This window comes from Dama dama, chromosome 22 (assembly GCF_033118175.1).
Source record: "Dama dama isolate Ldn47 chromosome 22, ASM3311817v1, whole genome shotgun sequence".
Classification (NCBI taxonomy): domain Eukaryota; kingdom Metazoa; phylum Chordata; class Mammalia; order Artiodactyla; family Cervidae; genus Dama; species Dama dama.
Window position 1 is genome coordinate 51,596,889 of NC_083702.1, and position 22,214 is coordinate 51,619,102.

General features: G+C 44.6%; 1 protein-coding gene across 1 annotated transcript in view; it reads right to left on the bottom strand.

Annotated features, from left to right (window-relative positions):
- Positions 1–22,214, bottom strand: part of STAB2 (stabilin 2) — a 167,679-nt gene that overhangs the window by 51,862 nt on the left and 93,603 nt on the right. Inside the window, exons 34-41 of the mRNA XM_061125502.1 lie at positions 18,555–18,686; positions 14,376–14,504; positions 13,064–13,120; positions 11,934–12,029; positions 10,282–10,477; positions 8,696–8,791; positions 2,731–2,776; positions 1,782–1,858 (exon numbers count right to left, since the gene is read on the bottom strand). Coding sequence (XP_060981485.1) covers positions 1,782–1,858; positions 2,731–2,776; positions 8,696–8,791; positions 10,282–10,477; positions 11,934–12,029; positions 13,064–13,120; positions 14,376–14,504; positions 18,555–18,686 — 829 coding nt within the window. The remainder of the gene's footprint in view (positions 1–1,781; positions 1,859–2,730; positions 2,777–8,695; positions 8,792–10,281; positions 10,478–11,933; positions 12,030–13,063; positions 13,121–14,375; positions 14,505–18,554; positions 18,687–22,214) is intronic.

Below are 22,214 nucleotides of genomic sequence, written 5' to 3' on the forward strand. Positions count from 1 at the left end.
CGGAGGAGCCTGGCGGGCTACGGTCCATAGGGTTGCAAAGAGTCGGACGGACTGAAGCAACTGAATACACAGGCATGTATACAAAAATCAATTCAAAGCGGATCAAAGATCTGGAGTCCCAAGGTGTGTGTATGAGTCCTGGCTTGCCCTTCATTCACCATCTGACTTTAGACAAATGACTTAATTAGTATGAATTCTGGGGTACCCCCATACAAGTTTATGCGCAGGTTTGGATAATGTATATGGAAGTCTTATAGAAATATTGAGCATTACATTAACTTACAGATGACAAAATGATGCAAAGAGAAGTCAAGCAGCTGTCCCCAGGTAATACACACTATAAGAACATAGATTTAAACCCAGGGAGTCTAACGACAGGACTGTTTATAACAGCTGCTGTTTTGCTATCTCCCCCCAGAACAGGGGGCAAGAGAAACATTACAGTTATTTGTCCCTCCCCTGTTTTCACTGGTATGTTGAACACATCCTACTTCAGGGAACACCTGAGACAATCCCCAGGGTCAGCTGGTCTAGAATGCAAATTGGTGAGGACTTCCCTGGTGATCGAGTGGTGAAGAGCCCACCCGCTTTATAAAGCAAGGGACACGGGTCCAATCCCTGCTCTGGGAAGATTCCATGTGCTGCAGGGCAACTAAGCCTGTGTGCCGCAAGTACAGAAGCCCATATGTGTTACAGCCTGTGCTCTGCAACAAGAGAAGCCACCACAGTAAGAAACCTGTGCACCACAGCTAGAGAGGAGCCTCCCACTCACCACAACTAGAAAAAGTGAACGCCAAGTCCAAATTTAATTAGTTAATTAAAAAAAGAAAGCAAACTGGTGCAATCATTGCCTAGCTCCACCACAATCTGGACTGAAGCCTTCCTGGACACAGTGTCAAGAGGAAATGATGCTGTTTCCATTTTTTTCTAGCACTGAATATGTATTGGTCATCATAAGAGTGTTAGCTCATATTTATCGAGTGCTCTGTGCCAGGAGTGTTCACAGGTAGTAATTAAGTCATGCTGTCATCCAACAATCCATTGAGCAAGATTCTCTTATGACCTACAACTTACAGATGACAAAATGACACAAAGAGCAGTCAAGCAACAGTCCCCAGGTAACACAAACAGGAAGAACATGGATTTGAACCCAAGAGTCTAATATTGGGGCTGTTTTTGACAGCTGTCTCGTTCTGTTATTGTATATGGAGAGGTCATTTCATCCCAAATTTCTCTGCAAGGGACAGAGTTTTATGTGTACTTTATAAGTGAGCTAAGGGTAGTTTAGAGACCACCCAAAGCCATGTGGGGAGTGGGAAAGAGAACCAGGGCTCAAGCCTCTTTGTCTTGAGTCCCCATGCCCAGGCCACATCCTTGGTCAGCCAAATCCATGGTTTTTAAAGCTCTCCAGGTGATTTCAGTTGTGGCCAAGACTTAGAAGAGAACCAGGGCAGTGGCCCCGGACGTTCCCAAACCAACACATCTCATCCGTGAATAGGAGGTGTCCTGCCCCTGAATGAGACCAGCTACCTTACCACATCCAGTTCTCCATCACTTCTTCGTAGCAGCTGCCCATTTGTTTATTTTTGGCCCCATCACATGGCATGTGGAATCTTAGTTCCCTGACCAGGGGTCAAATCCATACCCCCTGCACTGGCAGCGTGAAGTCTTAACCACAGGACTACCAGGGATGTCCTGCAGCTGCCCATTTAGTCTGCAGAAACACAGATCTCTCAATAGTTTGAGTTACCCTCCACCCAGCAAATACCTTCTTTACTTACCTGTGCAGATGGTCCCATTCCCCTGGAATCCTGCTGCGCATTTGCATAAGGCTGTGCCATTCGGATTGAGAAGACAGCTGCCAAGAGAAAGGGCAAGTGGTGCTTGCAGAAAAATGCACAACATCCCGCCTGGATGGGACTCACAACACGCTCCCCCCTAGAATCTCAGCTCCTGCCCCATGAGGCACTCAGACATCTTCCCTAAGGCTTGGGAGGAGAGTTGATCCCTAGCACAGCCCCGCCATGGCGGCGGGGAGTGGGGCGGTGGTCAGTCACTTTTCAGGCAAACAACAGAGTGTGTATATGGAGGCATTGGTCCAAGGATACGGAGGGCATCTGCCCATCTTCAGAGGGCATCCTATGTGCTCAAACCGATACTTCACACACTACTTCATATAACCTGCACAATATCCGGTAGCCCTAACAGGTAGGTCAATCATTCTTCCCATTTACAGATGAGGAGACCAAGGCTTAGGGGCATTAAATAAGTGGCTCAAGGTCATATAATCAATGGAAACAACAGAGGCTGATGCAAGTCTAACTCCAGCTTCTGGACTCCTAATGAATTAACCCATTAAGCTTCTCTGGGTGTTATGAATATGAAGTTCACTTGTGAAGACGGAAGGCTCGGCTGTGAATTGAAAGTAAGGTTTGATGAAATTGAGGCCCAACAGGCTCCCTCTGCTTCTGTGAAAGGGTCCCTGCGGCTTGAATGGGGGTAACAACTGGCACTCTGCCAACGTACCAGGTAGCCCCGGGGGCAGCTTGTTCAAAAGGCTGGATCTGGCAAACTGATGGTGGCCTCATTTTAGTTTTGTACTTAAATATATCATAAATCCTCAGAAATGGCCTCAGGAAGCTGCTTCCCTAAAGATGGGGTCTGGTGGACACACACTATTAGGAAAAATCCCCTCTGCATCGCTCCCAGAGGTGGCCAGAGGGCACCTACTTGGCGCTGGTGTGGCAGGTCCCGTTGCAGTTGTCTTTTGTGATCTCTGAAAAAAGAGAACCAAATGCTGTCAGCCTTTCTTTAATAAATCTCACTCAGGAATAATCTTTTAGTACTTGGTGGTAGGAAATGATTTAGTTCCTCACAAGTTAACTGGTACACATCATGGGAACTATGTGACCACGTAAATTCTCTTTTACCTTGGTTGCTAGGAAGCTCAGAGACAAATCTGGTCAAACACACCAATGGAGTGTCTCCTGTGTGCCAGGTTCATGCTAGGTGGTAAGGCTGCACACTACTCCCTGGGGCTTAATTTCCTATTTTATTGGGTTGGCCACAGAGTTTATGTGCATTTTGATAAGAGCTTATGGAAGGCCCCAAATGAATTTTTTGGCCAACCCAATATTTATACTTTCTATGTTTCTTATTCTTTTTTTTTCATCATTTCGCGACAGAGAGATATAAAGAAGCAAATTTTATTGTTTAGTCACTAAGATGTGTCCTACTCTTTGTGAACCCATGGACTGTAGCTCCCCAGGCTCCTCAATCTATGGGATTTCCCAGGCAAGAATACTGGGGTGGGTTGCCACTTCCTTCTCTAGGGGATCTTCCGAATCCAGGGATCAAACCCACAACCCCGGTCACCACTGACAAGTGTATTCTTTACCTCTGAGCCAGGGAAGCCCAAATAAGCAAACACCTAATTATAATTAAGTTACTGATGTTGTTGCTTTGCATGTGCCAGAATAGCCCAGAGCCTGGCACGCAGCAGGTACTCACTACCTATTTGCTGAATTAATTCCTAAATTTCCTGGAACAACATTATGTTCTTATTCTTGGATGCCCAGCTAACAGGTACCTCCTGGCAGGGGAGGATCCGGAGAGAACTTGTTAGAGATGATGGAGAAGTACCCACTGGGTTGGTTGCTCAGGCTAAGAGCTTTTGGGAAAGAAATCTTGTTAGGCCTGGCCACGTTACACAGAAGGTCCTGAAACGGAGATCTGGCTGTGAAAGTGGTCGTGCTCTGTGTGAGGGGGAACGTTTACAGATCCCAGGGAGGCAGGTGGGTGCAGTGCCGTCCTGTGCTTTTATGGGTGCTCGTCCTTGAGTCTGGAAACCTCTTTCTCTCTGTCCTGTTTCTGAAACCCCAGTCACCTTTTAGGTCCCGCTCTATGAAATCTGCCCGAGACCTTTGATTCACTTAATTGATAAGACACCACATGGTGTACTCTTTTGAGAAGGATGTGGTGCCCCTATCTGACCTCAGAGGGAAGAGTGCAATGATTGATTAATGATGTCTGACATGACTCGGGAGTGGGGAGTTTGCATGCAAACAAAGGATAATCTAGTCTGGTCTAGAGGCGCTTTACTCTGCACTCTTATATTGCAATGTTTTGAATATGACTGAACATTTATTTCCATTACTAGGCTGAAGCTCCTAGTACAGGACTACAGATTGTGCTCCTTGTACAGACTGTGCACGGGAGACCAGGCTGGAAAACCGGGCAAGTGCTAACTGGCAAATAGCTTTGTACTACACCCTCCTAACAGAAGCAGAAGATATTAAGAAGAGGTGGTAAGAATACACAGAAGAATTATACAAAAAAGATCTTTATGACCCAGATAACCAGGATGGTGTGATCACTCACCTAGAGCCAGACATCCTGGAATGTGAAGTCAAGTGGGCCTTAGGAACCATCACTAAGAACAAAGCTAGTGGAGGTGATGGAATTCCAGTTGAGCTATTTCAAATCCTAGAAGATGATGCTGTGAAAGTGCTGCACTCAATATGCCAGCAAATTTGGAAAACTCAGCAGTGGCCACAGGACTGGAAAAGGTCAGTTTTCATTCCAATCCCAAAGAAAGGCGATCCCAAAGAATGCTCAAACTACCGCACAATTGCACTCATCTCACACGCTAGCAAAGTAATGCTCAAAATTCTACAAGCCAGGCTTCAACAGTACGTGAACCATGAACTTCCAGATGTTCAAACTAGATCTAAAAGAGGCAGAGGAACCAGAGATCAAATTGCCAACATCCGTTGGATCATAGAAAAAGCAAGAGTTCTGGAAAAACATCTAATTCTGTTTTATTGAAGTAAACATCAAAGCCTTTGACTGTGTGGATCACAACAAACTGGAAAATTCTTCAACAGATGGGAATACCAGACCACCTCACCTGTCTCCTGAGAAATCTGTATGCAGGTCAAGAAGCAACAGTTAGAACCGGACATGGAACAACAGACTGGTTCCAAATAGGAAAAGGAGTATGTCAAGGCTGTATATAGACACCCTGCTTATTTAACTTACATGCAGAGTACATCATGAGAAATGCTGGGCTGGATGAAGCACAAGCTGGAATCAGGATTGCTGGGAGAAATATCAATAACCTCAGATATGCAGATGACACCACCCTTATGGCAGAAAGCAAAGAAGAACTAAAGAGCCTCTTGATGAACGTGAAAGAGGAGAGTGAAAAAGTTGGCTTAAAGCTCAACACTCAGAAAACTAAGATCATGGCATCCGGTCCCATCACTTCATGGCAAATAGATGGGGAAACAATGGAAACAGTGAGAGACTTTATTTTTTTGGGCTCCAAAATCACTGCAGATGGTGACTGCAGCCATGAAATTAAAAGAGGCTTACTCCTTGGAAGAAAAGTTATGACCAACCTAGACAGCTTATTAAAAAGCAGAGACATTACTTTGCCAACAACGATCCATCTAGTCAAAGCTATGGTTTCTTCCAGTAGTCATGTATTGATGTGAGAGTTGGACTATAAAGAAAGCTGAGTGCAGAAGAATTGATGGTTTTGAATTGTGGTGTTGGAGAAGACTCTTGAGAGTCTCTTGGACTGCAAGGAGATCCAACCAGTCCATCCTAAAGGAGATCAGTCCTGAATATTTATTGGAAGGACTGATGCTGAAGCTGAAACTCCGATACTTTAGCCACCTGATGTGAAGAACTGACTCATTGGAAAAGACCCTGATGCTGGGAAAGATGGAAGGCAGGAGGAGAAGGGGACACAGAGGATGAGATCGTTGGATGTCATCACCGACTCGATGGACATGAATTTGAGTAAACTCCGGGAGTTGGTGACAGACAGGGAGGTCTGGCATGCTGCAGTCCATGGGGTTGCAAAGAGTCAGACATGACTGAGCGACTGAACTGAACTGAACACCCTCCTAAGGTGTTCCTCCTATAGGCAATGAAATTTCTCCTCCTGGAAGCAATGGAGAATCACAGCAGATCACTAAGTCCTGGAGAGTGGGTGGCAAGCAATAGTACTGTAGTCCAGATGTTTATGTCCCCTGTCCCCAATTCATACTTTGAAATGTAATCTGCAATATGCTGGTACTTGAAGGTGGGGACTTAGGTGATTAGGTCATGAGTGTGGAATCTTCACGAATGAAACTAATGTCCTTACAAATGAGACCCTGGAGAGTTCCCTTGCCCCTTGTACCATCACGTGAGAAGACAGTCCTCTGCAACCCAGAAGAGGGCTGTCACCAGAACCCAGCCATGCGGGCACCCTGATTCTGAATGCTAGCCTCCAGAACAAAATAACTTTCTGTTGTTTATAAGCCACTCAGTCTATGGTACTTTGTTACAGCAGCCTGAACAGACCAAGACATCTGTGCTTTAGAAGGTTCTGTGTGGCAGCAGCGTGAAGAATGGAATGCAGGGAAATGTGACAGAAGGCCAAGAGATGGATCACAAGGGTACTGGTGAGGGCAGCAGGAGGCAGGAGGTGAGATGGTTTCCCTACGGTACTAGAGACAATAGGGGGAGGCTGAGAGGGAGGCTCCAAGACTGGGTGAGCAGGTGGGGTGGACTGGGGTCTTTCTCCACAGGAGAGCAAGCAGGAAGAAGATGAGTCTGGAGGTTCATCCTTGGCCCCACTTTCTTCCCATCATGGCACAAATACACCTCTACCTGCTTAATGACACGTATGTCTCCAGCCTTGGCCTCATTCTCGAGCCTTCCACCCACACACTCACACCTGCTCTGTCTGGGAACCTTCCACATCTTCCCCAGACTGCCGGCTGCTGGGGCAGGGACCACACACTGCTCACTGCCGTGTCCTCCGGCAGGAGCTCCAAGTATCGATGAATGAATAAGTTAATACCTCCTGGGAGCCTCCACCTGTGTGTTCTCCTGCCCCTCAAACTCACCCGCCTGCAAACCGCACTACCTCTTGCACCCTGCCCCTAAGCTGGACTCTTCCAGAACTGGCCCATCATCTGCACAGTGGACCCCTCCCTCCCTCTTGCTTTCTTCTGTATCTCTAGCCGCCTCGTGCTCTTGATTCTAGCTCATTTGACAATCAAGTGTCTGTTTTCCCTGCCACAGTTAGGCCAGCACCTTGGTTCATATTTTTGTTAACTGCCTCCTGAAAACCTGTGCAGCCTCCAGGTTGCTCCCGGTCCCTTTCAATGTGGTGGGTCCTCCTGTGCCCATGCGGGTAGTCTAAGATACAGCAGATGACCTCCTGATTATCCTTGGCTGTCACTTCTGTCATGCTCTGCTTTAGGGATTCCCCCAGGCTGCCTTCCTGTGTGTGTGAGACCCCGTTGCTCCCCACTTCCGTCTCCCAGGTCCTCTAAACCCGTGCTTGGCACACCAGCACTTTACATTTGCTCTAGGGTATCCGCGTGGCTCGAGACCATTTACATTTCCAACTTTAGCTTTTCGATGAAACCTGTGTTACCCTGATTTTCAGCATCACCAGGAGTGTTGGGCAAAGACACTCCTGATAACTCCATATCCCTTAGCCCTCACTGGGCTGTCAGGCACCTGTGACTCCTCTCCAGCTCCCGCCCCAGAAGAGGGGGACTCTCTGATACCTGCTTCCAGGGGTAATCTCTCCAATCCAGTGTCAAAATGACCTTTCTAAAACACAAATCACATCATACTGCTGACTTTCTCAAAACCCTTGAATGGCTTCCCAACGGGAGGCTTCAGCAGAAGGTCTGCCACCCTTAGGCTTCCATGACCTGACTGCTGCCCACATCTCTGGCTTGTTCTCATTCCACATTCGTCTTTGCCTCTATATTCCTCTCATCCTGCAATCCTGTGGTTCTGTAGATGTGCAGAGCTCCCCCACATCTTTGGGCTTTTCCACAAGCTTCTTTCTGTGTGAAATTTTCTCTCTGCTCATCACTCTCATGGGGACACATTAGGAATCCTCAGTGCAGCAGGAGGAGGGAGGGTTCAGGAAAATGGACCGGCTCAGACCGCGGGGAATAAATTGATATAATCTCTTGGCAGTAAGTAGCAAACTTTCCCCCAAAGTACCAACTGCTAACTCAGAAATCCCATCTCAAGGAATCTAACCAAATGGATTAGTAAGATAAACGTAAATATGTATGAGTATATACACACATATACATGAATATATATATATATATATGAATGAAACAGTCTTTGCAGCATTGTTTATGATAGCAGAAAACTAATTTTCAGAACATGGTAAAGAGAATGGCTACCCACTCCAGTATTCTTTGCCTGGAAGATTCCATGGACAGAGGAGCCTGTCCATGGTGGGCTACAGTCCATGGGGTCACAAAGAGTCAGACATGACTGAGCCACTAACACAGTCTGATAATCGGATATTATATAGAAATTAAGAAAAAAATTATATTTCTCTATGTATTTATTCATGTGAAAAGATATTGATCATATGTATCATGTGAAGTGAGAGACTCACAGAACTGTGTGCAGAACATGGTCCCATACACACGTCTATACCTAGAAAAAGGTTGGAAATATTAATGATAGTTTTCTCTGTGCCTTGGGAATATGAATGATTTTTATTTTCTTTTTAATGCTGTTATTTTGCAAACTATTTTTGCTGCAAGTAGGAATTGTTGCCAAAGAAAGAAATGAAGATGCCATTTCTATTTTAGGAGGAAAAATGTAGCTGCTGAGAACAGATCACAAGCAGCAGAAGGCTGGCTCTTACCACTGTCACACTTCACTCCTCGCCAGCCCACGTCACACTTGCAGGCGCCATCACCCAAGGGTCCTTGACTGCATCTCCCGTGGACACAAGCACACGCTAGGTGGGAACACAGCCACACATTGTCAGATGTCTGACCTGTGTTCAACAACTCACTTTTCATTGACTACAAAGGTTCACTTCTGTGCATTTAAATCCTCCAGTCAGCTTCCAGATAATTAGTGTCACTAAGGGGTGGGTGGGGGAAGGGGTTGGATTCCCAGGAAGGGCAGGGGGCACGGGAGTGGGCTAAATGGTGAAACAGGTTGGCTTCAACAAAGACCACCCTCTGGGGACTGTGTAGCACTGTGGGGCGGTGACCCAGCAGTGTGAGTGTGTCCTCAGCTCAGGTCATCAGACGAGCCAAGGTTATGTGGGATCCCTCGGGACGGAACCATGTTTGTTCCCTGAGAGTAGGGTTCAGAGAGAAGTCCGCTAGGATCCTATAAACCTGCTGTGGCACCGCCTTCATTGACTACACAGAAATGGTGATTTCTTTGTTATGCGGCAGTGTCGTGAGTGTCTTTAGGACCTGGGTGAAAGCTAAGGATGCCTTTCTCAGAAAAAAGCATTCAGCCTTGGGGGTTTGCTGGCCCCTGTGAGGATCATCTGTGGATCCTAGGTTAGGAAATCCTGCATAAATCCAAGTATATAATTCTTCCATATAACACAGAAAAAATCAGCACAGTAATGCCAATTACATATTATACAGCTCAATTATAATGATTCAATTATATATTGATTTTGTCTGGCTTGGACTGGCTGATGAGAAAACAGTGATAGCCAGGTCACATGCATGACTCTCAACAGAAGGCAGAAAAAATGCTTTGTTTTCTCATCACGGATTAGGAAACCCCTTCTTTCCTGTCAGCCACCTCATAAATGTGTGTCCCTGGGCACAAGAAAGTCAGGGTGAGAGACTGCAGGTGGCTTAGCTAAAACAGATCACAATTTTTGAAAAAACAACATAAAGCACGTGGCTGGCTGTGTAGACCAATAGCGTGACCGTCACGTAAAGGGCATTGCCTCAAGAACAAGGCTTTGGAGGGCAGCAGGGTGTGCATTCAAATCTCATCAGGTGTGACCTTGGGGGAAGTCATTCAACCTCTTTGCCTTAAGTCTTCATTTGTAAAAAGGGGGCAGGAACACTCCAGTATATACGGTTCCTGTGTGGATTAAATGAGATCCTGTGCACAGATCTGCTTTTCAAACAGTCACACAATGTCCAAAACTGAGTGTAACCAGAAACCAGGGCCCACAGACCCATACAGAAACATGGGTGGGCTGGAGAATGTCAGTGGGCAGACTGGGGCGGGCAGGTAGGTGCAGGTTAGTTAGTCCTGAAAATGTTTGGCGTTGCTGCCCAGTGCAAATGACCCAGCACAGAAGTTCCTGTAATTCACATGCTGATGGCGGGTGGGGGGGGGGGGGGGGCGGGGTTCCAGCCTGCCCTGGACACAGGCTGGTTAGGGAGCAGGTGTTTAGACTCTCTTTCCACCTGCACTCCTGGCTGGTCTGGGGAGCCCGCTGGGCGGTGGCGGGGTACGCACCTTGGTCGCAGTGGATGCCGTACTTGCCCTCAGCGCAGGTCTCGCAGGCCGTCCCGCTGAAGCCCCGTCCACACTCACACGCGCCTGTGCCATTGACTCCGTCCAAGCAGATCCCGTTTCCGAAGCAGACGTTCTCAGCTTTCCCTGGGCAGGGCTGGCACTGGGGGCCAAAGTAGCCTGCACAGCATTCTCTTGTCTGAAACAGAAGGGCCAGGCTGGGTGGGGACAGGGCCATACTGCCGTCCTCTGGATATGTCCAGCCTAGTGTAGACATCTTGCAGGCGGGCCTGGATGTGTGCCCATAGCCTTGACCCCCTGTGGAATGGTTATAAGGGGCAGGGACAGCATCCCCCCAGAACGGGGCAGGGGGGCATGCAATTTCCACGGGTGCCAGCACCAGCATGGAGGCTTCTGCTGAGGAGCTAGGAAGGACTGGAAGAAAAAAGGCAAGCAGGAGGGGAGGGTGAAGAAAAGCGAGAAGGGAGGAGGGGTAGCAGGAAGAAAGAGTCATGTAGGTGATGCCAGATGGGCCCTGTTGTTGTTTAGTCTCCGTCTCCTTGTGACTCCATAAACTGTTGCCCGCCAGGCTCCTCTGTCCATGGGATTTCCCAGGCAAGAATACTGGAGTGGGTTGCCATTTCCTTCTGCAGGGATCTTCCCAACCCAGGGATGGAATCCATGTCTCCTGCATTGCAGGCGGATTCTTCACCACTGAGCCAGCTGGGAGGGGCCCGGGTCATCCCCAAACCTGGCCCCTGGGTGTTGTGTTATTTCATCTGGAACTGAAGGTTGGGAGGCAGCTGAGACCTCTGACGTTCTATAAATGACTCTCTTAGTTCTGGGAAGCCCTGCAGGATTATCTGCTTGCTTGGGCCTGCTTTTATTCTTGAGTGCACTAAAACGACATCTCCTGCAGCTGCACGCTCCACAGCTTAAGAGCCGAATCACTGGCCTCTAGGATTGGCAGAGGCTGTGTCTTCTGTGAAAGGGGCAGGACCGGATGTTATAGAGAATTTTCCTGCAGATTCCAAAGCCACAGCCGAGAGGTCCCTAGCCCTGGGGTTCCACTTTTCTAAATGACCAGGCGTCCCTGTTCTTGCCTTAGGGAGTTGCCCATTTCCTGTCTCTTTCCCTTTCTTGTGAGAACAGGAAGAGCCTCTTAGCCTCCTGGTCCCTCTATTTCTTCATTATGAGACTGAAAATTGCAGCTGTCACCAGGGTACTGACTGGTAGGGCTGTCCTGAGTTTTGGGGCTACTCCGGCTATTTTGAGTGCCAACTGTAATGGAGATAATGAGGCGACTTCCCTGGTGGTCCAGCGGTTAAGAATCCGCCTTGTAATGCAGGGGATGTGGCTTAAACCCTCATCCTGGTCAGGGAACTAAGATCCCACATATCATGAGGCAACTCAGCCCATGCGCCAGAACTAGAGAGTCCATGTGCCACAACGAAAGATCCTGCATGATGCAGTGAAGGTCTCACATGCCACAACTAAGACCTGATGCAGCTAAACAAATAAATATTTAAAAATAATGAGAAGGAAGGCAAGATGACAGGAAGAATCCATGCAAAGGCACTTTGAAAAGTATAGCATATGATTATGTTTCTCAATATTACTGCCATTGTTAGAAGGCCTGTTAAATTTATACTCACAATGACGGTTTTCACACACTTTGGCTGGCACCCAAAGAAATGGGATCGCCTGCCCATGAAATAAATGGTATAGAGACATCTCCTCGTCTCTTCGCCCTATGAAATAACAGCAATTATATTAATATCAGCTTTTCAGTTAGGACAAAGCTTTCTAATCTCTGAAAGCAAGGAGGTGGGTGATACATTGCTGTCTCTCTGATTGAAACATTCTGGGAAGGGAGGGGGTTGGCTTCCTGGAGCTGCTTCATAAAAAAGAAAATGCAGCATTGAAATGTTGGCTGTCAGAATACTAGGTGGCAAAATGCAGATAATTATCGCTTAAAGTGATACTCCATAAAGAGAACTTTTCTTTAGAAGATTAGTTCAAGTTAGGAAGAATCATAGAGTAACAGATAAAAGCATCTTTCCAATACTCGACATTGAACTGAGACTTGGTTTCTTTTTATTTAATGGCTGATGGTCTGCCTTGGTCTGAGGCAGGATTAAGGCTGTTTACAAAGACTTACACGAGAGTAAATGCAAACTCAAGTGAGAAGTCAGCATGTTATTGTCATAAACTACTATTGTGCCATGGAAGGTGCCTGTGTGTTGATTCTTTGTAATCGTTGGAGCATCCTCTGAAGCACTTTTCCCTATAAACAGCCACAAGAAACAGACAGGTCATTCATTCAGAGATATGTGTATCACCCCCCAAGTCTGTCGTGTGTTTCTTTGCGAAAGTTAGTTATAACTTCAACCATAAAGGGAATCAGGAAGGTGGGTCTCCTCAAGGCTTGAAACAGCGTTACTGTGAAGTCCACCTCCTCTGATAATATTTCCTGCTCCTGTCCTCAACCAGCTACTGGGATATGAAAGATGCAGAAACGGAAAAATCCCTTCTTCCATTGGGCGTTGACTGAGATGAGCCCCTGTTTCTATTTATTTATTAATCAAAATTTTGCTTTGGTTCAAAAAAATGAATTCAAGACTTTAGAAAGATGCACACAAGATTAAGAAGGTGAGATTAAATTAAAACCCAGTGAAGGATGGAGGGCAGTGAAACGAGGTGTGCTGGAGACTCACTTTCTAATTCAGACCTCCCTGTAATCCATAAACAGTTTTATCAAAGAAGATATCAAAGAAATACTTACTAGTGGTTTAGTTCCAAATGGGCAGATGGGCGACTGGGGACACTTTCCACACTTTCCCTTGGTAAAACACAGAGGCAAAGTGAGTATTTCATGGTTATTACTTTTAATCAAAACAAGGCTGCAAATATTTTCCAGACTTGAGGCTTAAGGTTTCAGGATATAGAACTGCAAATCAGAAGCTCATCTGGCTAACCTCTTTCATGTCCTTTGAGCCAAACACTTCAGTTACTTTGGGTCATGGACGTTGGAGCATCACTTTGTCCACTGTACATTTCAGATGCTTGTAATCTTGTAACCTGTGTGAGTCTTAACTCAGTTAAATCCTAATTCTTTTAACACCAACTCTCATTTATTAAAAACCCACTACTTAGTGAATTGGGCCAGCCTGTGAGATTAAAGAATGCATCACCCACAGTGCCCCCAGCCCCAGGGGCACACTGTCCAACTGAGAGGTCAGCAGGGAGATAATATCCACTGTCATGAGACGAAGATTCACAAGTGAAGAATGACAGACATTTTAAAAGTGCCAGCCTGTTCTGAAACAGGAGGCCAGTGTGACTAGTTCTTAACTTGGCACCTACTGGATGGTAGAGCTTGGTCACTCACAGCTCTCGCTCTGGGGCCAGACTGCCTGGACTTGAACTCCTTCCTTGCCACTTGCTAGCTCTGTGAACCTGGGCGTGTCACTTAATCTCCCTATGGCTCATTTCCCTCATCTGCAAAATGGGCAGAGTGATAGAGCTTACTCTGTAGGGTGTTGTGAGGATTCCATGGGTTAATACATGTAACATGTTTAGAGCAGTGCCTAGCACATAAAAAGTGCCCAATAGATGTTAACAGTTACCATCACTACCGAGAGAACCTATACCATCTCATGGAGTAAAAAGTCTCAATTACTTGTCCTACATTATACTGAAATGATCCATTCCATATTTTCTCTCCTGGTAGACGATGGTGGGCCCAACCCTGCCAACGGGTGTACAGGGCTCCTTCCCTGTGCCTATGCTGGGCATGACACATTTTCCCCTTGAGGAAGACCATGGATTTGAAATCCTGCTCAACACAACCCTTCAGGCAGCCTTTCCAAGGCATACAAGGCACTAGACTGTAAGCCCATTGAGGGCAAGGGTCATGGTCTTATTTATTCCTGTAGAGCCACAAGCAAGTACGCTCCTTGGCATTTAGAAATGTTCCTTTAGTGGTTTTTTGAACTGAACTGAGATACCCTTAATAGATGAGTCCCAGGCTTTCAAAATTATAAAAAATAAGCCAACACTCTTTAGTGACATTGTTGGTCTTGGATAGAACTTACTCGTACGATAGTAGTGTCATTAATATCACATCTATTCTTCTGAATTTCCAGCACTTTCCCCAATCCATGGATCACTCCCTTGTCAGTGGCGACATTGGTGTAGTTTATCGGAGCCTCGTTTACATAAAGCTGTGAACAGGAAGGTTAACTGTCAGTTTCTACTACAGTGATTTTAAGGGAAATAAGGATGATAGGGATTGGAGGATGTCAGCATGACGCTAGCCTAGGAGATACTGCAATATTCACCTGGCAGGTATAACACCCTGTCCTGGAGACAGCTCTGCCCTGGGAGAGGGGAGTCTGAGTGACAGTTCTGCACCTGGTACCTTCCATCTGTGTGACCTTGGGCCAGTTGCTTTTCCTCTTTGAACCTCAATTTCCTCCTTTGTAAAAAGAAGAGGTTGCTCCTGATAATCTCTAAGTTTTCTCTCCAACATCCAAATGATCGGTTTTTACTGTTCAAAAAATTCTGAATCATGATCACTATGTTAGTGCCATTGATAATATGTCTCCCAGGATGTGCTCAGCCATGCTAGTTATTGGTGGTCCCAGAGGTGTGGATGCCTTCCACAGCCAAGACATAGAGAATGAAACTTAGTATCCTTTTAGCATATCTCTGCTTCCTGGTTAATTTGCAAGCACCCCTCAGTAAGACTAAATGACCGTTATATAAGAATAAAAATAATATTTGAGTGTTTTAGAGTTTGCAAAAATGCGTTCTACCAGACAGATCACCTTCTAGGCTGTGGAGACTGCTCAGAGGTCTGATTAACCGTATCCTGCCTTCCTTGGGGCTGCGCTGGTGTTCTCAGCACGAGGTACTGTCTCTGTACTGTCTTTGCCTAGTATGTCAGCAAGTGTGTAAGACATGGGAACTAAATCTCTAACTTAAATTCAACTTTGAGTTATAACTCGTTTGGTTTTGATTTTTTTTTTTAATGGAAGGAGATCTTAATGATTGTTTAGTACAAAATAAGTAAAGCCATTAATTCATTCCTGAGTATAACTAATATAACTGAAAACAAATGGTTGTTTGAAAAACTGGGGGAGGGGTCACATGGGCTTCCCTTGTGGCTCAGCTGGCAAAGAATCTGCCTGCAATGCGGAAGACCTGAGTTTGATCCCCGAGTCGGGAAGATCCCCTGGAGAAGGAAATGGCAACCCACTCTAGTACTCTTGCCTGGAGAATTCTATGGACAGAGGAGTGGGACAGGCTGCAGTCCAATAATCGCAAAGAGTCAGACATGACTGTGCGACTTTCTTTTCATATGTGTGTGTGTATAGGTGTAGCAGGACTGAGGTTGCGAGAAGAGGGAATTCTTTGTTGTACTAAACAGATGTCAACTTCATATCTAACGAGCATTTAAAAATGATTAACATCTCCCAAACTCCCCAAAGCATCAAGATTGAAGTGACTCTATTAAGTGTTTAAATTTGAACTTCCACTGAATACTAAAGTCCCTGACGATTTACTTGGAGTCAGGTGAATTTTCATGGGATGTTGGGCTGAATCATGACTGAGGTCCACAGAAGTGGTCCAGGGCCTGTGTAGGTTTGGAGAAGCAGCAGGGGTCTCACTTGTGGTGTCAAATGGTGATCACAAAACAAATCTGCAGAATTCCAAGAGGCTGAGCTGATTTAAAATATCAAAATGTCAGAATTTCTGATGTTGTAATACTGTTGATTTGGCATAAAAAAATCTGAATCATTTTTCTTATGAGATATACTTGAAGAATTACAAGTTGCATTAGAATTTTGATCTGAATACAAGTCTCTTCATTTAGACAGCATTTTCCCACATCTCTGTTGTCCTGAGAGTGAATGAGTTATCAATAAAAGCAAAACCTCTATTGTAAGATAGAAAGAATATTTAAGAGAGAAAGCCTCTATTGTAAAAGGAAAACAAGCTCTAGATCAAAGACTTTTCAAACACGTGGAAAATAAACATGACAGAATCAAAACTGATTGAACTAACCAGAATATTCATTTCTACATGATGAATAAAAGATAACAAAGATAAAAACAAAAATATAAGGTCCTTATCAACAAAAATTGCCTTACCTGGAAAAAAAAAGAAAACGTTTTTAAAAGGATCTCCTCAAAAATTATTATACAATAGGTAAGATTATTTATAGGCATCAGAGGGAAATATTCGGCATTAGATTATTTTCTAAGTAATGAAAAACCAGAAAGACTTTAAAAAGAAAAAAAAAAAAAACCTGAGCATGTTAAAAAAAAAAAAAAGAAAAAGAAACTACACACAATGATGATAACACTGAGAATATTGTTTTCAAAATTGTGCTTTTTAAAAAAAAATGTGCTTTTTTATAGGGAACAATATTACCGCTTAAAAATTTGGGATTAAATTTTCATCATTTTATTTTATTTTATTTTAAATGATAAAGCAGATCTTATTAAAATAGAAACTTCTGATCTTCAAAAGACATTTTTGAGTAAAATGAAAAAATAAGCCATGGATTTGGAGGTAATGTTTGCAATATGTCTACCTGACATAGGCTTTTTTTTTTTCATTTGACTTTTTTTTTTTTTTTAATTTATTTTTTTTATATTAGTTGGAGGCTAATTACTTCACAACATTTCGGTGGGTTTTGTCATACATTGATATGAATCAGCCATGGATTTACACGTATTCCCCATCCCGATCCCCCCTCCCACCTCCCTCTCCACCCGATTCCTCTGGGTCTTCCCAGTGCACCAGGCCCGAGCACTTGTCTCATGCATCCCACCTGGGCTGGTGATCTGTTTCACCATAGATAGTATACATGCTGTTCTTTTGAAATATCCCACCCTCACATTCTCCCACAGAGTTCAAAAGTCTGTTCTGTATTTCTGTGTCTCTTTTTCTGTTTTGCATATAGGGTTATCATTACCATCTTTCTAAATTCCATATATATGTGTTAGTATGCTGTAATGTTCTTTATCTTTCTGGCTTACTTCACTCTGTATAATGGGCTCCAGTTTCATCCATCTCATTAGGACTGATTCAAATGAATTCTTTTTAATGGCTGAGTAATATTCCATGGTGTATATGTACCACAGCTTCCTTATCCATTCATCTGCTGATGGGCATCTAGGTTGCTTCCATGTCCTGGCTATTATAAACAGTGCTGCGATGAACATTGGGGTGCACGTGTCTCTTTCAGATCTGGTTTCCTCAGTGTGTATGCCCAGAAGTGGGATTGCTGGGTCATATGGCAGTTCTATTTCCAGTTTTTTAAGAAATCTCCACACTGTTTTCCATAGCAGCTGTACTAGTTTGCATTCCCACCAACAGTGTAAGAGGGTTCCCTTTTCTCCACACCCTCTCCAGCATTTATTGCTTGTAGACTTTTGGATAGCAGCCATCCTGACTGGCGTGTAATGGTACCTCATTGTGGTTTTGATTTGCATTTCTCTAATAATGAGTGATGTTGAGCATCTTTTCATGTGTTTGTTAGCCATCTGTATAATATAGAGCTTAGTTTCTCCTAAATAATCATTAGCTTTCATTAACTTTTCCTGTGAGAATTTATACCAGAGTCACATAGTGAATTTCTTATTGAATTTTTAGATTGATTGTTCCACTGGCTGTTTGACATAGGTACATAGAATTGCATACTGAAATGTTTAAAATATGTATTTAGTCTAAATTCTTTTTACAAATTCTAAACACTTTAAGTGCTTAGAGGTTGTGTGAGATTAATACTGGGATACTGGGGTGGGGGCAGTTGGCCCTAGGTCTGCAGTCTGTATGAACAAGCAGTGGTAATATTGTTCATTCATTTGCTGCTGGATCCTTCCTTCACACTTCAGTTGGCTCCTTACACCCTGGGGCCATGCCACTTACGGGGGGTTACGTTTGGCTGCCAGGTTCCCCGCCACCTTGGAGGTGGCTTGGGGACTGTCTGTTATCAGGAAGCAGAACTGAAGGGCCCTGTGACTGCTGGGATTCAATCCCATGACCAGTCAGGGCCACACTGATGGTCTGAGGGCTGGTGATGGGGTGGACAAGGGGGGGCTTCCCAGTCTGGCCCAGTCATTACTTTACGGTGGAACACAGACAGCTGTCTGCTGTGGATAAGGCTGAGGAAGTGCTGGTGAAGATTATGCAATGCAGAAATGATGGTGGATGATGGACCCAGGACACCCATTGCTGGGTTTTCAGGGGAAGGATCGCACCTGGTCATCGTGGAGGAAGAAACCGAGGAGGTAGGAGAAGCCCAGCATGGTCTCCCGGTGCATGCCATTGTGCAGGTCATTCTTCAGCAGCTTCTCCTCTAAGACCACATGATACCTCAGTATGTCTTCCTCCTGGACGACACACAGAAGGGAAAGTCAGCCCACAGGCCCACCAGTCCCCGGGCACTCACTGGGCGTCATCCCAGCTGCATGTCATCATGCTTGCAGCGGCAGCTGAATCCGAATGGCAGAGACCTGTGACTCCCAGCGTGGTTTTTTCATGTCCCCCTCTTCTCCAAGATGCCAGCACCAGCCTGGCAATGCGCTCTCCTAGGGCCCCTGGGGACCCTCCTCCAACATCAGAGCCACTAGGCGAATAGGCCCCGTCCCCCACAGGTCTGAGTCACCGCTTCCCTGGGCCCCTTCATGTTTCTAGGTTTTAGTTGTCCTGACCTCTTTTCTTTCTTCTCCCAGCCTTTGGGGTTATAGATGCTTCTATGCTATCTCTATTTTACCTTTCAATTATATTTATATAGCTTTATACCCAATAAACAATTCATAATATTAAATTCCCTCTGGTATGGTTTCTGTCTCCTGATGGACTCTAATTTTTTTTTTTTTTAGTAATAATTTTTACCTTTCTATGCTAATATCTTTTTAATGGAATGGCACTTTAAATACAGTTATGAGTGCCTGTCAATCTCAAACTCCCAATCTATCCCTCCCCTCCCCCACACTCTGAAGTACTCTGGTTGGTGCAAGGACCAAGGCCCCTCCTCTAATGTCCCGTTGGGACAAAGTACCAGCATGGGGCAAGCGAGGAAAGAAGACTTAATTTTAAATCCAATTCAAAATGTTATAACTACAAGGGGCTGGTTTTTTAACATTTTTTTTTAAAATTTTTACTTAATTGAGATTGTGTTTGTGGCTGAAAGTGATGATAACACTTTCTGCAAGATTGCATGAGGTTTTATCCCAGGGCAGTTAATGAATGTTCCCCACTAAACAGGTTCAAAGGGATGGGGGAGGACTGGGAAGACACAGAAAAGATGACTTCCACTTCTGTTCCAGGAGTGCTGCTCACTCAACATGCCAGTTACAAAAATCTAATGCCCAGAGTTTTCATCTAATTGGAGAAGTAAGACCTACCCACCTGCAAAGACATTTCCTTACATGAGGTGTAGAAGTGCTGCGGGGTGTACAGATGGCCTGAACTCAGAGGCAGAAGAGATTATCTGCCGCTAAGGGGCCAGCTAAGGGCCTCATAGTCAATAAAAGAGTCCAAAATACAGTAGTTGGGTGCAATCTCAAAAAAGACAGAATGATCTCTGTTTGTTTCAAAGACAAACCATTCAACATTACAGTAATCCAAGTCTATGCTCCAACCAGTAATGCTGAAGAAGCTGAAGTTGAATGGTTCTATGAAGACCTACAAGACCTTCTAGAACTAACACCCAAAAAAGATGTCCTTTTCATCACAGGGGACTGGAATGCAAAAGTAGGAAGTCAAGAGATACCTGAAGTAACAGGAAAATTTGGCCTCGGAGTACAGAATGAAGCAGGGCAAAGGCTAATAGAGTTTTGCCAAGAGAACTCACTGGTCATAGCAAACACCCTCTCTTCCAACAACATAAGAGAATACTCTACACATGGACATCAACAGATGGTCAATACCAAAATCAGATTGATTATATTCTTTGCAGCCAAAGATGGAGAAGCTCTATACAGTCAAGGCTGGGAACTGACTATGGCTTAGATCATGAACTCCTTATAGCCAAATTCAGACTTAAATTGAAGAAAGGAGGGAAAACCACTAGACCATTCAGGTATGACCTAAACCAAATCCCTTACAATTATACAGTGGGAGTGACAAATAGATTCAAGGGATTAGACTGATAGAGTACCTGAAGAACTATGGACAAAAGTTCGTGACACTGTACAGGAGGTGGTGATCAAGACCATCCCCAAGAAAAAGAAATGCAAAAAGGCAAAATGGTTGTCTAAGAAGGCCTTATAAATACCTGAGAAAAGAAGAGAAGTGAAAGGCATAGGAGAAAAGGAAAGATATACCCGTTTGAATGCAGAGTTCCAAAGAATAGCAAGGAGAGAAAAGAAAGCCTTCCTCAGCGATCAATGCAAAGTAGAGGAAAACAATAGAATGGGAAAGACTAGAGATCTCTTCAAGAAAATTAGAGATACCAAGGGAACATTTCATGCAAAGATGGGCTCAATAAAGGACAGAATTGGCATGGACCTAACAGAAGCAGAATATACTAAGAAGAGGAGGCAAGAATACACAGAAAAACTATACAAAAAAGATCTTCACGACCCAGATAACCATGATGGTGTGACCACTCACCTAGCAACAGACATCATGGAATGTGAAGTCAAGTGGGCCTTAGGAAGCATCACTAAGAACAAAGCTAGTGGAGGTGATGGAATTCCAGTTGAGCTATTTCAAATCCTAAAAGATGATGCTGTGAAAGTGCTGCACTCAACATGCCAGCAAATTTGGAAAACTCAGCAGTGGCCACAGGACTGGGAAAGGTCAGTTTTCTTTCCAATCCCAAAGAAAGGCAATGCCGAAGAATGCTCAGACTACTGCACAATTACAGTCATCTCACACGCTAGCAAAGTAATGCTCAAAATTCTCCAAGCCAGGCTTCAACAGTATGTGAACCATGAACTTCCAGATGTTCAAACTAGATCTAAAAGAGGCAGAGGAACCAGAGATCAAATTGCCAACATCCGTTGGATTATCAAAAAAGAGTTCCAGAAAAACATCCATTTCTGCTTTATTGACTATGCCAAAGCCTTTGACTGTGTAGATCACAACAAACTGTGGAAAACTCTTCAAGAGAAGGGAATACCAGACCACCTGACCTGCCTCCTGAGAAATCTATATGCAGGTCAAGAAGCAACAGTTAGAACCAGACATGGAGGCGCAGACTGGTTCCAAATTGGGAAAGGAGTACATCAAGGCTGTATATAGTCACCCTGCTTATTTAACTTATATGCCAGGCTGGATGAAGTACAAGCTGGAATCAAGACTGCTGGGAGAAATATCAATAATCTCAGATATGCAGATGACACCACCCTTATGGCAGAAAGTGAAGAGGAACTGAAGAGCCTCTTGACGAAAGTGAAAGAGGAGAGTGGAAAAGCTGGCTTAAAACTCAACACTCAAAAAATGAAGATCTTGGCATCCAGTCCCATCATTTTATGGCAAATAGATGGGGAAACAATGGAAATAGTGACAGACTTAATTTTTTTTGGGCTCCAAAATCACTGTAGATTGTGACTGCAGCCATGAAATTAAAAGACACTTGCTCCTTGGGAGAAAAGCTATGACCAACTTAGACAACATATTAAAAAGCAGAAACATTACTTTGCCAACAAAGATCCATCTAATCAAAGCTATGGTTTTTTCACTAGTCATGTATGAATGTCAGAGCTGGTCCAAATTGGGAAAGGTCCAATTGGTTCCCAATTTGGAACCGGTATGAATGTCAGAATGTTGAACTATAAGGAAAGCTGAGCACCGAGGAATTGATGTTTTTGAACTGTGGTGTTGGAGAAGACTCTTGAGAGTCCCTTGGACTGCATGGAGATCCAACCAGTCCATCCTAAAGGAAATCAGTCCTGGGTGTTCACTGGAAG